Source organism: Sorex fumeus, unplaced genomic scaffold (assembly GCF_029834395.1).
Source record: "Sorex fumeus unplaced genomic scaffold, SorFum_2.1 ptg000064l, whole genome shotgun sequence".
NCBI lineage: Eukaryota > Metazoa > Chordata > Mammalia > Eulipotyphla > Soricidae > Sorex > Sorex fumeus.
In genome coordinates this window covers 5887656-5899747 of record NW_026606121.1, presented here as the reverse complement: position 1 = coordinate 5899747, position 12092 = coordinate 5887656, and the positions used below count along the sequence as shown (strand labels likewise).

Here is a 12092-nt window from a genome sequence, read left to right as displayed (position 1 = left end):
ATAGTCAAAATGCATCTCATTCAGCTTCTACCTTGGTGAAATTTGGGGCATGTTGACGCCCATGCTAGCCCCATGTAAGTTAGTAGTCTTCATGAGGTCCTGGAAGTGTGCTCTGGCAGGAGTGTTGGGGTCCCAGAGTCATCATTCATCAGGTTAGGATTGTTGTGCCCATCCTTCTGGGTCCCTCTCTCTGTTGGGGTCTGGGCTCTGAGCTGCTTGGAAAGTACAAGACCACTCCTCAGAGTTGAACAAGGTTAGGAGTAGGTGGCAGTTTTCCCAGGAGGGCCTGTGGATCTGCAAGAATTCTAGGTCACCCCAAGGTTTCTGGCTGAATAGAAGACTTCGGAGACAGAATTCAGGAGGTGGATGGTGGTGAAAGGTTAGTAGATAAATACGGATACCTCTGGGTAGATAAACATTGGATACCTCTGGGGCACAGCTACTACATCCTCGTGAATAATCTGCGTAGGTTGGAATCGGAGGGGCACAATGAAAACTGTGGGGTTCCTTTCCTCCTTGGGGCAGTCTCAAGTTTTTGGAGGCCAGTGCTGAACCAGAGTGGGTTAGAAATGAGGAATCAGAGGTAGCTGAGGTTGGTGAGATAGGGGTGGAGGAGGCAGCTGGGAGCAAGGGTGGCTGGGGCCTGAGGAGATAGAGGTAGGGATATCTTCTGGTGCAGAAGGGAGTACCATGGGATCGTCAGAAGGCTCTTAAGTGATCTGAGAAGGGTATGTGACAGTTTCAGCCTCCAAGGAGACATGGCACTGGCGAGTGAGATGGTAGCATAATCAGCCCAGAGGGTCCATGGCCAGGTTCAGCTAAGAGTCAATGTAAGGAATTTCACTGGGATGTCCAGGTCCGCCCGAACAAGTGTCATGCACATGGGAAATAGTAAAAACATCGAGGTTGTTCTATTGACCAATGGACCCTAATGGCTGGCCACACCAGTTGGCAGAAGGTTTGAAGGGTCAGGGGCTTCATTTTGACCTCCTGGTCTCAGGAGAAGCCATCCTTGAAGTTGTGGAGCATCACCTCCAAGGTGGGCCTTATATTGACTGGACCACATGGGGAAACTGTATGTGCCTCACCCCTTGAACGATGTCACAAGAGAACCAGGAAAGAGATCTGGGGGTCTCTTCATGCAGATGCCCATCTGGCTGAGTATTCTCAGACTCTTATGGCTGCCCTGGCTGGCTGCCCCGGTGTTGGGCTGAGTGTTCCAGTTCCCAACAGCAGGCTGTTTGGAAATGCCCACTAATCTCCGACTTTGTACATGGAAACGCAAATTAGGATCCACAGAGGATCCTGAACCTGTCTTCTACCCTCTCACAGTTACAACCTCAGACATACAGCCATGTCAGTCAAAACAAGCGAGCTCTGACTTGCAAGATCATCCTGGCTGGTGGGTGTGCATCACAGGGCGTCCTCCCATTCTCAGGAGTGAGATTTCTCTGGCCTTCCTACAGAAGGGCTTCTCTGGGGTGCTGTCTTTGGGGGCACACCACCGTGTCTTTCCTGGGCAAATGGGCGACTTGTAATAGACCCCAGTGGATCCCAAAGCGCAGGGGTCACCCGGGCCTCCACGGGAAGAGGAAAATCCCATTCCCAGATGAAGAGGAAGTCAGGAAGGAGGCGCTTTCATCGCTTTTCGTGCCTCGTCAACTCAAGCAAGCACTCTCATCGCACGTTTGTAGAGTGGAGGTGGAAAGCTAAGCGAAGGGGGGCAAACCTCGGAATTCTGCGTACCACGACCCCAGAAGGCAGAGGCACAAAACACAGGTTGAAGTCTGACAACCGGTAGCTATGGCAATGACGGAAAGTTGAAGCTGGGCGGGGTGGATTTAGAAGATTATTTGCTGTAGGGGTTCAGAAAAAAGAGATTTCACAATTTCACTCAGGTTTTTAGAAAACAACCGATAAGCCCTCGCCCGTCCCCGGGGCCCGGGGTCTCTGCTCCAGGGCTTTCGAGTGGTCCCCGCGGCGGCCTCGCGCCGGCACACGAACGCCGGCGAGCACAGGCCCTTTGTCCTACCAACTCCACCACGGCCTCCGCAACCCCAGCCTGCCCCGAAGCCTCGCGGACACACTGCTGGCGGGACGAGGACGGAGGCCACACGGACGCTGGGGCCCGCAACTCCCCGGGAATCTCCTGAGAGCGTGGGGTCGCTGAGGGGAGCGGACGCCGCCGTGAGTTGGGGACCGCGTTTAAGCGCCTTGGTCGATCGGAGCCGACTCCTTCCGGATCTTGTGCGAGCCGCCGCCGACTCCTTCCGGGTCGGAGCTCAGGCAGCCGCCTCGCGCCTGCGCCGCGGGGCTCCCTGGGTAACGAGCCCGCCTCCGCCCGCTCAGGGTTCCGGCCGTGGCCGCGGGCTCAACCATGACAGGCAGGTTCCCTAGCCAATCGCAATGCGGCGACGCCGGGCCGTCCGCGACGGAGCCAATGGCTCAGGCGGGGCGGGGCGCGCCGGGCGTCAGGCGTCTCGCGGAGCCGCCCTGCCGGGAAGGAGCCGAGAGAGACTCGGCGGCACAAAATGGCGGCGGCAGCGGCGGCTGGGGCGGCCGGGGCGGGCGCTCCGGGCTCCGCTCTCCCCGCGGCGACGGCCGCGGCTCCGGCCTCGGGCAGCGCAGCGCCGGGCTCGCAGGGGGTGCTCATCGGGGACCGGCTGTACTCCGGAGTGCTCATCACCTTAGAGAACTGCCTCCTGCCCGACGACAAGCTGCGCTTCACGCCGTCCATGTCGAGCGGCCTCGACACCGACACCGAGACCGACCTCCGCGTGGTGGGCTGCGAGCTCATCCAGGCGGCGGGCATCCTGCTGCGTCTGCCGCAGGTGAGCGCCGCCGCCTTTGTTGGGGCGGGGCGGGGTGGGGCCGGCCGTCCCCCACCGCCCCGGGCCATCCTCGGTCCACTCCCCACCGGCCCCCGCCGCCCAGAGTGCCCCCCGCCATCGCCCATCCGGGCCCCCATCGACCCGGGCCCCCATCCCCGAGCCGCTCTCCGCTGTCTCCCCGCCGACCTCGGGCCCCGACCCCCGCCGACCCGGACTCGGGGCCTGTCCTGCGAGGCAGGGCCGGGAGGTCAGTTCCGGGCACCCGGGGAGGCGGCGTCCGGCCCGGGTGGAGACGCTGGTGAGCGGGGCGGACCGGCCTGTCTTGCAGGTGGCGATGGCGACCGGACAGGTGCTGTTCCAGCGCTTCTTCTACACCAAGTCCTTCGTGAAGCATTCCATGGAGGTGAGCGGGCGGGCTGGGCGGCGGGGTGGTAGCCAGGGCCCGAGAGCCCCGAGCTGGTGTCACCCTGTGCTCGACCATTCCGCAGCACGTGTCGATGGCCTGCGTTCACCTGGCCTCCAAGATCGAAGAGGCGCCCAGACGTATCCGGGACGTGATCAACGTCTTCCACCGCCTCCGACATCTGCGAGAGAAAAGGTGAGTTTCAAATGTGCCCGCCGCCTCTGAGTTGTGTTCTGGTCGACATTTGGGGGTGGATGGTCCCAGTGGGATTGTTCCAGCAGTAGCATACCGCCTCTCCATGGCCCAGTGGCCGTCTGTGGTCCTGGCATAGCTGGGAGGATCTTCCGCCCTGGGGAATAGCCGGCCTGTGCTTAAGTGTTGGGCTTCCCTTGGTCCTCTGGTTTCCCCCTTGCTTGTCACCCATCACTCCCCTGCTGTTTAGCATGGCTTGTGAAAACCCTCCCTCCTCCCCGGGCCTGGGCTTCTGGGGGAGGAGGCCCGTGAGTGCTGGAGGAGAGACACAGATTCGTATGGGTGGTGGTTTTTGTGGTAGAGTCCTGCCTTGGGAAGGCATCGGTGGTTTCACAGCTCTGGGTTTCTCTTCAAGGAAACCGGTGCCTCTGCTGCTAGATCAAGACTATGTTAACCTAAAGAACCAGATCATCAAGGCCGAGAGACGAGTTCTCAAAGAATTGGGCTTCTGTGTCCACGTGAAGCACCCTCACAAGGTGGGTATGAGCCCCTGCCACGGCGCCACCTCTGGCGGGTGGGGCTGTGGCTTTCTCTGGACACAAGACTGACGGCTCTGAAGAGGACCCAAGGTGTCACCTGATGTTTATAACCTGGAAGGGATGAGCCTTGTATTGTCTGTTGTACAATTATTTGGTCTGTTCATTTTTATTGGAGTTTTAGAGTTTTGAAATGGCATCTTTTACTTGGGTCTTGAAAAATAGTTGATGAACTTAGAACAACAGAATCTTTACAGTTTTCATCCTCCGCTCCTTACGTTAGTAATAACAAAATTCTGCTTAGGGTAACTGGAAGTATTTTGAACCCTTTTACTTTGGGAGTGAATGAAGCAGTTTTGTGACATGTTAGCTAAAGAGGGAGCATGGCTATTCTCCCGCACTGAATACTTCTGACACTTTAAATACAAAACTCTCCTTAAAAGAAGCTGCTCTTTGGGGCTGCAGAGATAGTACAGCAGGGAGGGCGCTTGCCTTTCACACAGCTGCTGGGCTGATTTCTGAGTGCAGAGTCAGGAGTAATCCTTGAAAAATTTCTGGGTACGTAAACTGCTCTTTGTGCCTCTGGTAAGGAAAGCCCTTTTATCTGGGATTCCTTGTATACTTTCTTGTTTGACTGTATTTTTTTTTTATCCTTTATCTTTTTTTGGGTCACTCTTGATGATCCTTAGGGACAACTCCTGGCTCTGAACTCAGGAATCACTCCTGGTGGTCTTGGGGGACCATACAGGATGTAAGGGATAGAACCTGGGTTGTCCACATGCAAGGCAAGTGCCCAACCTACTGTATTGTTGCTCTGGCCCCTCATTTGACTTTCTTATGGTCAGATTATTGCTTGTGGGGCTGGAATATGGCTCAGTAACAGAGCACTTGCTTTGCATGTTAGGCTCAGAGTTTGATCCCTGGCACCGTAGAAGGAAGCGGGCCACACTACATTTTTTTTGTGAATCACTTGAAATTTAGAGCTTTTCTCATGAGCCAAAATTTTCATGTCATGTTTAAGTTAGTGCTTGGTGTGCACAGATACTAGGGCAGGCTAAGCACGCTGATGGAAAGCTGTCGGAGACAAGAATGAAAATCGGCCTGTTCCTTCCATGCTTGTGTACCGCCAAACTGCCAGAGCGGGTAGCCGGGGCCTCAGCCAGAGACCCTCCAGCTGTGCAACGCTGGGCATGTGACCAGGAGCCACTAGACCTAACATGAGGCTCTTAATTGCTGCATGGACACCCTCAAGATCTGAATTCTACTTTCTCAAGGTTCTCGGTAATAACTGCCTGACCCGTATCTTCCAGATAATCGTTATGTACCTTCAGGTGTTAGAGTGTGAGCGTAATCAACACCTGGTCCAGACGTCATGGTGAGTTGACCTTCCTTGTTTTAAGGGCGCAGCAGGGCAGTGCAGGAGTGTGTTGGTGTGAGGCTCCCGGGCAGTGGGGAGTCGGTCCCATGACTGACTTGGTTGTGGGCTGGAGTTCTATAAGTATGTGAATCCCAGCCGCCGTCAGGCACTGCTGGAACGGTAAGGTGGCCTGCACCCTGCCCGATTCCTGACGAGCGCAGCCAGGGGACTTCCCACGGGGACCGCCTCGCACGGGGACTAGTGTCCCGTCTCCTGCGATGGCGTGGTAGCGAGCCTTGGAGGGCGGGATCCATGCTCTTCTGAGGTTCTGGAAACAGATGGTTTCCAGGGTGTGTGCTGGACCCGCTCTGGAGGGACAGTGTAGCTCTGGGCACCTTGTGACCATTTTCCAGGGAGCTAAGTCTGTAAGGGTCATGGTTTTGCTGCCTGAATTGTCTGGTGCTATGCCCTGTCTAGTAGAGAACCTATTTTGACTTTTCTTTTCTGTACTCTTTCAATCGAAGGGTAGCCTCTGAGGGTAAGTGACTAAGACTTCTCCTCTACTGTCCAAGCGCTTTGGTGCAGGGACAGCGGCCGTCCTCAGCCATCCCGCGCAGGCTCTCCACCGAAGGCTCTAGATGGTGGTATGCGCACGATAGTCTAGTGCTGGCGCACAGCTGCTGTGGTTCTCTGACGATTGTGCTTCTTGTTAATCCTGTCATGCTTTGGTAATTGTATCGATTAGAGTTGATAACTGTCTTGATTTGAATTTTGTCCCTTTAAAACTGCTGTACCGTGCAATAAAGATGCAGTACCTTATCCTTCCAACCAAATTCTCTCTTAGAGATCTTTAACAATTGGCTGATGGGGATTCAGATTTTAGTATGGGATTGTGGTATTTATTTTCATTAGTCTAAAAGTTGCTCTTTTCAGCAACTAAAAATTGACACATTATGGTAAAAGGTATGCATCTTTAAATTATTCATGGACACTCTTTAATATTGTAACTTAAGAGTATACCCATAAGGTTACATGTATGTTTTAAGGATTTAGTTTCTGAGCACTTAAAACGTAATGGATTAATATTTATCACCTTGAATATTGAAATTTCTTCATAGAAACAAAAGTACTGATGGTTTTGTGTATACTGTGTTGGGACTGTTTGTTTGCTATGTTTTGGGACAAGGCTTTGGTGCTGTCACTCAGACTGCTCCTGATGCCTGAGTAGCAAGAATGTACTTTGCCATGAGGAAATCGAGTATGTCTGTGCAGCACCTCGGCCAGGATCTGGGGCATAGCCATGATGGGTGGAGGTGGGGGGCCAGTCATGACTCTGGACCCCAAGGCGCTTCTCGCAGGGGACAGAGGAGCAATGACTGTAGGACCTGTCCAGTTGTTCTTGTGGAATTCAGCTTCTGTTTTTGTAATAGCAATTAAAATCAGTATGAGGTCTAAGTGTAAGGCTTAGAGAAATATATCTAAAGAAAAATGTTGAAAATGAGTCAGCTTTAAAACCGTTAAACTTCTAAAATACGAATGTTCTGTATTTTATCTTCTAAAGTATGATACGAGTCTTTTAAACTGTACTATTTGTGATAGAGCTTGTAGTGTTTTGTTGCTTCTGATTTTATGAATGTTCATTTTAAGACTCCTTGTTGCAATGGGACAGTTTGGAATGGCTCTTTGATAAGCCTGAGAAGAGGACTTCCCTTTGGGTATTGAGCCTTCCTCTGCGTGACATCCCCATGCACCCAAGGGCGTCTCTGTCCCCTTTTCCAAGTGTGGACTCCCTCGTGAAGAAGGGCCAGGCTGCTGGAACCGCCTCGAGAAGGAACGCCAGTGGACGCCGCGTCTCAGAGAAGCTCTCCCGGGCTCTTTGCTCAGCCGGCTCATTGAGTTTGCACGTTTCTCTGCACTGTGGAGCTTGAGCCTTTAGATTTCTCTGATCCGGTACCTTTTAACCACGGTAGACAGCATCTTTCTGAGGCATTGTGCTTTGCATGAGAGCAGGCCAAAAAGGAGAGGGAAAAGTAAAGTTAAAGTCGGTTCTCTTTCTTTCATAGCAACACATGTTTGACATTCAGCCAGCTTTTTAATTTTTTTTTTCAACAATTTCCCTATTTTTCTGCCCTGTATTCATAAAATGTACCCAGAAAGTTTCTCGATAACTCTAGAGATTTGCAGGCCTGGCTAGTCCTAGGCCCTGACAGTAGCCACTTAGAGGACTAGTGCCTGTGTAGGTGATACAGACAGGGCTCCTGGAGTGGTGGGCATTGCAAGTCTCCTGCCCTTGACTTTCAGGAATTACATGAATGACAGCCTTCGCACCGACGTCTTTGTGAGGTTCCAGCCTGAGAGCATTGCCTGTGCCTGCATCTACCTGGCGGCACGCACCCTGGAGGTGAGCTGCTTAGCCTTCCCACCCACCTGTGGCTCGGTGGGGCTTCTGCTGACCGATGTTTTTGTATTGACAGATCCCTTTGCCCAATCGTCCCCATTGGTTTCTTCTGTTTGGAGCAACTGAAGAAGAAATTCAGGAAATCTGCATAAAAATTCTGCAGCTTTATACTCGAAAAAAGGTTTGTGTGTGCTTTCACATAATGTGTGTCTGTGTTGGAGCTCAGCACCTGGCTGGCTGTGACGAATGGTTTGGGCTTCACAGGTTGATCTGGCGCTCCTGGAAGGTGAAGTTGAGAAGAGAAAGCATGCCATCGAGGAGGCCAAGGCTCAAGCTAAGGGCCTGCTGCCTGCTGGCACACAGCTTCCAGACCACACAGCGGGCTTCTCCCCTGCCCCCAAGCTGGGTGAGTGTCTGGGCGTGGGGGGGCATTGCTTCCTGGCACTGCTTCCCCCCACCCCTTTCCCACTGGGTTTCTCCAAGGGCTCCCCGGCCTGGCCCAAGGCTCCATGTTTGCAGAGCTCAGATTTGGGCCTTCACTTTTGCACACAGTCCCCTGAGCTGTGTTACTCACTTTGTGGTGTGGACAAGCGTTCTCAGGTGCTTTTGTCCACTGAGCACCCTGGTGAACCCTCCCATGGGGAGCAGTGGGTCTCACGGTTTGCACCTCAGTTAAGCAGAAAGTCTCTCCCTGGCCCAGAGGGGAAATGGGGAGACAGGCTTGTTGGCCCTGGTCCCACGCATAGGCAAGCAGGGTCAGCGTGGGACCTGTCTCAGCCGTTTCTGACCCGGTTATTTGGTTAGCGGAATCACCCAAAGAGGGCAAAGGGAGCAAAGCATCCCCGCTCTCGGCGAAGAGTACCAAGAGGAAAGCAGAGGGTGCCAAGAGAGCCAAGGGCGACAGCCCAGTGAATGGGTGAGTGTCCAGACAGGTGCAGGGTGGGGGCAGGGGTTGGCTGCCCTAGGCCTCTCTCACCGCACCCACCTCTGTCCTCAGCTTGCCCAAGGGCCGCGGGAGCCGGAGTCGCAGCCGGAGTCGCGAGCAGAGCTATTCCAGGTCCCCGTCGCGATCCGCTTCTCCAAAGAGGAGGTGGGTGCTGGCTGGTAGGGCTCCCCTTGCGGAGTTGGTGGGGGGGGCAGGGGATAGTTAGCGGCCAGTGGCATGAGTGGAGGTTCCCTCCCCACAGGAAAAGTGAGAGTGGCTCCACATCTGGCGGATCCAAGTCACAGAGCCGCTCACGGAGCCGCAGTGACTCCCCGCCAAGGCAGGCACACCGGGGTGCCCCCTACAAGGCCTCCAAAGTGCGGAGCTATCGCAAGGCCAAGGACTGCAAGTGCCCCCCACAGAAGCCCCCCACCTCTCGGAGCCGGAGCTCCTCACGCTCCAGAAGCCACTCCAGGGAACGGCCTGACCATCCGGGGAAGTACAAGAAGAAAAGTCATTACTACAGAGAGCAGCGGCGGGAACGTGAGCGCTCCCGCTCCTACGAGCGGACGGGCCATCGTTACGAGCGGGACCACCCTGGGCACAGCAGGCATCGGAGGTGAGGGCAGAGCGCAAGGGGAAGGCAGCCCTTGGTGCGCACTCCATCGGGACTGGCCTGCCCCCTCCACCCTTGGTGCACACTTCATCGGGACTGGCCTGGCTTGCGGCCTGCTATGACTCGTTCTGGCGATGGTGGCCGGCCCTGGATCTGACCTTGGGATGAATCCGGAAATGGAATTGAGAGGCTGGCCTGGGCCCAGGGCCTCCTCAGCTACAGCCCCACAGCGGACAGACCCATGGTCCTGGCGGGGGCCTTGGTGCTAGCAACAGGCTGTCTCTCTGCTCCTGAACCCACACTCAATTACGTTGAACCAAGAAAATGACTTACCTTTGCCTATATTAGGTTGTACTTATGTACATATTTTGCAGTGTTTCACATGAGAAAATGGCCTTAATAGCCCCTTATTCTCTATTCACGTTGTAAATAAACATGTGTTTAATACAAGTTAAAGCTATATATGAAAACTCAGAACTTGAATCTTGTCAGCTTAAAACTTGTGTAGAGAATTCTGATTTTTAAAATGTGAAGGTATTTAGATCTGTGTTGAAAGTCGTCTATTTTTATCTGTGCGACGCTGAGTGCAGGCCACCAGCTCCTAAATAGAGAAGTTTCCTATATATGCATTTTATGTGGTTAATAAACAATCCTCTCTGCTCAGGACATTTGGAACCTTGAAGAATCCTAGTTTGTCCTTTTGCTTGTTACCTTGTACAGCCTACAGTGCCCTAATGGGGCTGCTCCCCATGTAGGCATTGAGTTTTGTACTGGCTTGTGTCTGTCCAGTGTCCTGGCTTCGGGGCTCCGGTCTTTGTTTTTGTTCTGTTTTGTGTTGGAAACATACTCGGTGGTGCTGGTGGGTGCCATGCAAAAAGTGCCTTAAACACCTCCTTTCTCGTTCTGTCAAAGACTGCCCTGGCCCCCAGAACAAACATTCTGACAGCCCTCCTGAGTGGGCTGGGAAGATCGCGGCAGCTGCGCCTGGCCTTGCTGGCCGCAGCACTGGAGGATGGACTTAACATGCCTTCTAAGAGCCCAGGTTACAGTGGCTTGCCTTTAAACAACGGGGTGAGTTCCGAAGAAAAGGGTTCTTTCTTCAGAGCGAGCCCCCTACCGGGACGGACAGAACGCAGGGCATAGCCTGGCACTGAGGTCCCTCTTCAGTTTCAGGGCAGGGGGCCCCAGGGGTGGTGGAGTGTCCCTCCACTGCAGGGCAAGCCCAGGGCTAGGCTCAGTCGCTTATCCGCGCCACCAGGGCTGCAAAGGGCTGGCAGACCCCCCAGCACTCGAGGGCTGGACCGGGGTAGGGGGATGGAGGGCCCTGCGACAACCCGTGCCCTGCGACCCACGCGCAGTGGGTCCCCTCTGCGAGGCCCGCCCCTCTGCCAACTCCCCAGCGGTGAGGCCACACGCGGGGCAGGCCCCGCCTGGCTGCGCTTCCGGGGGTGGGGCCTAAGGGGCGGGGCCTTTGGCGGAAGCCGGCGCCTTCTCGGCCCGGCCGGAACCCGCGCGCGCGTAGCACGGGCCGTCTCCGGGGACGGACCGGACGTGCCGGATCGCGGCTGCGGAACGGTCAGGGGGTATCGCGCGTGGCGCGGGGCGGCTCAGGCAGGTACCGCTACCTCCGTGCACGGCCCCGCCACTCCGGCGGCCCGGAGGCCGCGCCGACCCATGTCTCTGCTGCTACGCCTGTCCTGCCGGCTGCTCAGGGCCGCCCCCCGGCTTGGCCCGCGGCTTCCGGCCCTGCCCCCGCCGGTCCAGCCGGGCCGCTCGCTGTGCGCGCTGCCCCACCGCGCGCCCCCGGCCGCGCCCCCCCGCCCCGGCCCTGCTGGGCCTGCTGGGCCGCCCGCTGTGCGCGCTGCCCCGCCGCGCGCCCCTGGCCCCGGCCTCGCTCCCCGCCCCACTGGACCTGCCGGGCCGCCCCGGGCCCCGCGACCCCCGCGCCCACCCCCCACCCCGCACCCCACCGCCCTCCCGCTGCTCTGCCGAAACGTGCTCAAGATCCGCCGGCGCAAGATGAACCACCACAAGTACCGCAAGCTGGTCAAGAGGACGCGCTTCCTGCGCCGCAAGGTCCGCGAGGGTCGCCTCAAGCGGAAGCAGGTGAGAGCCGGGGACTGGGGGCTGTGGGACGCCCCCCCCCCCTCGCGCCTTTCCCGCCCTCCCCCCGCCTGCGTCTCGCAGCGCTCCACCCCACCCGCGCCTCTCTCACGTCCCCCTCCTCGCCGGCATCTCGCAGCGCCCCCCCCCCCCCCCCCCCCCGCTCCGCAGGGACCCCCCTCCACGCTCGCGCTTCCCCTACCTCCGCAACGCCCCCCTTCTGCTCTTGCAGGCCAAGTTCGAGGGCGATCTGCGGCGCATCTGGCTCAGGGCGGGCCTCAAGGACGCTCCCGCCGGCTGGCAGACCCCCAGGATCTACTTAAAGGGGAAATGAGACCCACTTCCCCCTGGCCCCTTGGGTGGACCCCAGCCATAAACACAGCTGAAGCCGTTCTCAGTGCCTACCCGCCTCCTTGCACTGCCTTGGGATGGACACAGGAGTGGCCAGCCGGGTTGGGGATGAAGGTGCCCAGAGGCGGCAGCTGCACGTGGCCCTCTGATCCTGGTATGGCACTTCAGGCGATGAAGTAGGGGGGGTCTTTAGGTGCTGGAGAAGCCCCGAGATTGGAGATTTCCTGGGCAAAGGGGGTGGGAACCTGGAGTAACTGTCAGGTTCCTGGAGACAGCCTGGACTCATCGGCTCCCCATTGGGCCTTCCCAGCCCCCCCTGCTGCATACCCCATTTTTGCTATGACTCCTTCCTGAGTCCACCAGGCATGATGTGAGTGCAG

The 12092-nt window shown here is 56.6% G+C and overlaps 2 protein-coding genes across 5 annotated transcripts; both read left to right on the top strand.

Annotated features, from left to right (window-relative positions):
* Nucleotides 1-2245: 2245 nt before the first annotated feature.
* On the top strand, nt 2246-9924 carry CCNL2 (cyclin L2). Of its 4 annotated transcripts, XM_056128439.1 has the most exons (11): nt 2451-2831; nt 3160-3234; nt 3320-3429; nt 3842-3962; nt 5273-5337; nt 7621-7720; nt 7794-7898; nt 7982-8123; nt 8522-8633; nt 8715-8807; nt 8905-9924. In XM_056128439.1, the coding sequence occupies exons 1-11, from the start codon at nt 2532-2534 to the stop codon at nt 9263-9265; spliced, it is 1584 nt and encodes a 527-aa protein (XP_055984414.1). In that variant the 5' UTR covers nt 2451-2531; the 3' UTR covers nt 9266-9924. The 4 variants fall into 4 exon arrangements, 3 of the variants coding, with proteins under 3 accessions (XP_055984416.1, XP_055984414.1, XP_055984415.1); XR_008794435.1 differs by lacking the exons at nt 7794-7898; nt 7982-8123; nt 8522-8633; nt 8715-8807; nt 8905-9924 and adding an exon at nt 5844-5963 and having other exon boundaries at nt 2246-2831; XM_056128440.1 differs by lacking the exons at nt 2451-2831; nt 3160-3234; nt 3320-3429; nt 3842-3962; nt 5273-5337 and adding an exon at nt 5859-5963.
* An 883-nt stretch (nt 9925-10807) lies between these two features.
* Nucleotides 10808-11753, top strand: AURKAIP1 (aurora kinase A interacting protein 1). The gene is made up of 2 exons (XM_056128459.1): nt 10808-11364; nt 11594-11753. Exons 1-2 carry the CDS (start codon nt 10933-10935, stop codon nt 11693-11695), a joined length of 534 nt encoding a protein of 177 aa, XP_055984434.1. The 5' UTR covers nt 10808-10932; the 3' UTR covers nt 11696-11753.
* Nucleotides 11754-12092: the final 339 nt, after the last annotated feature.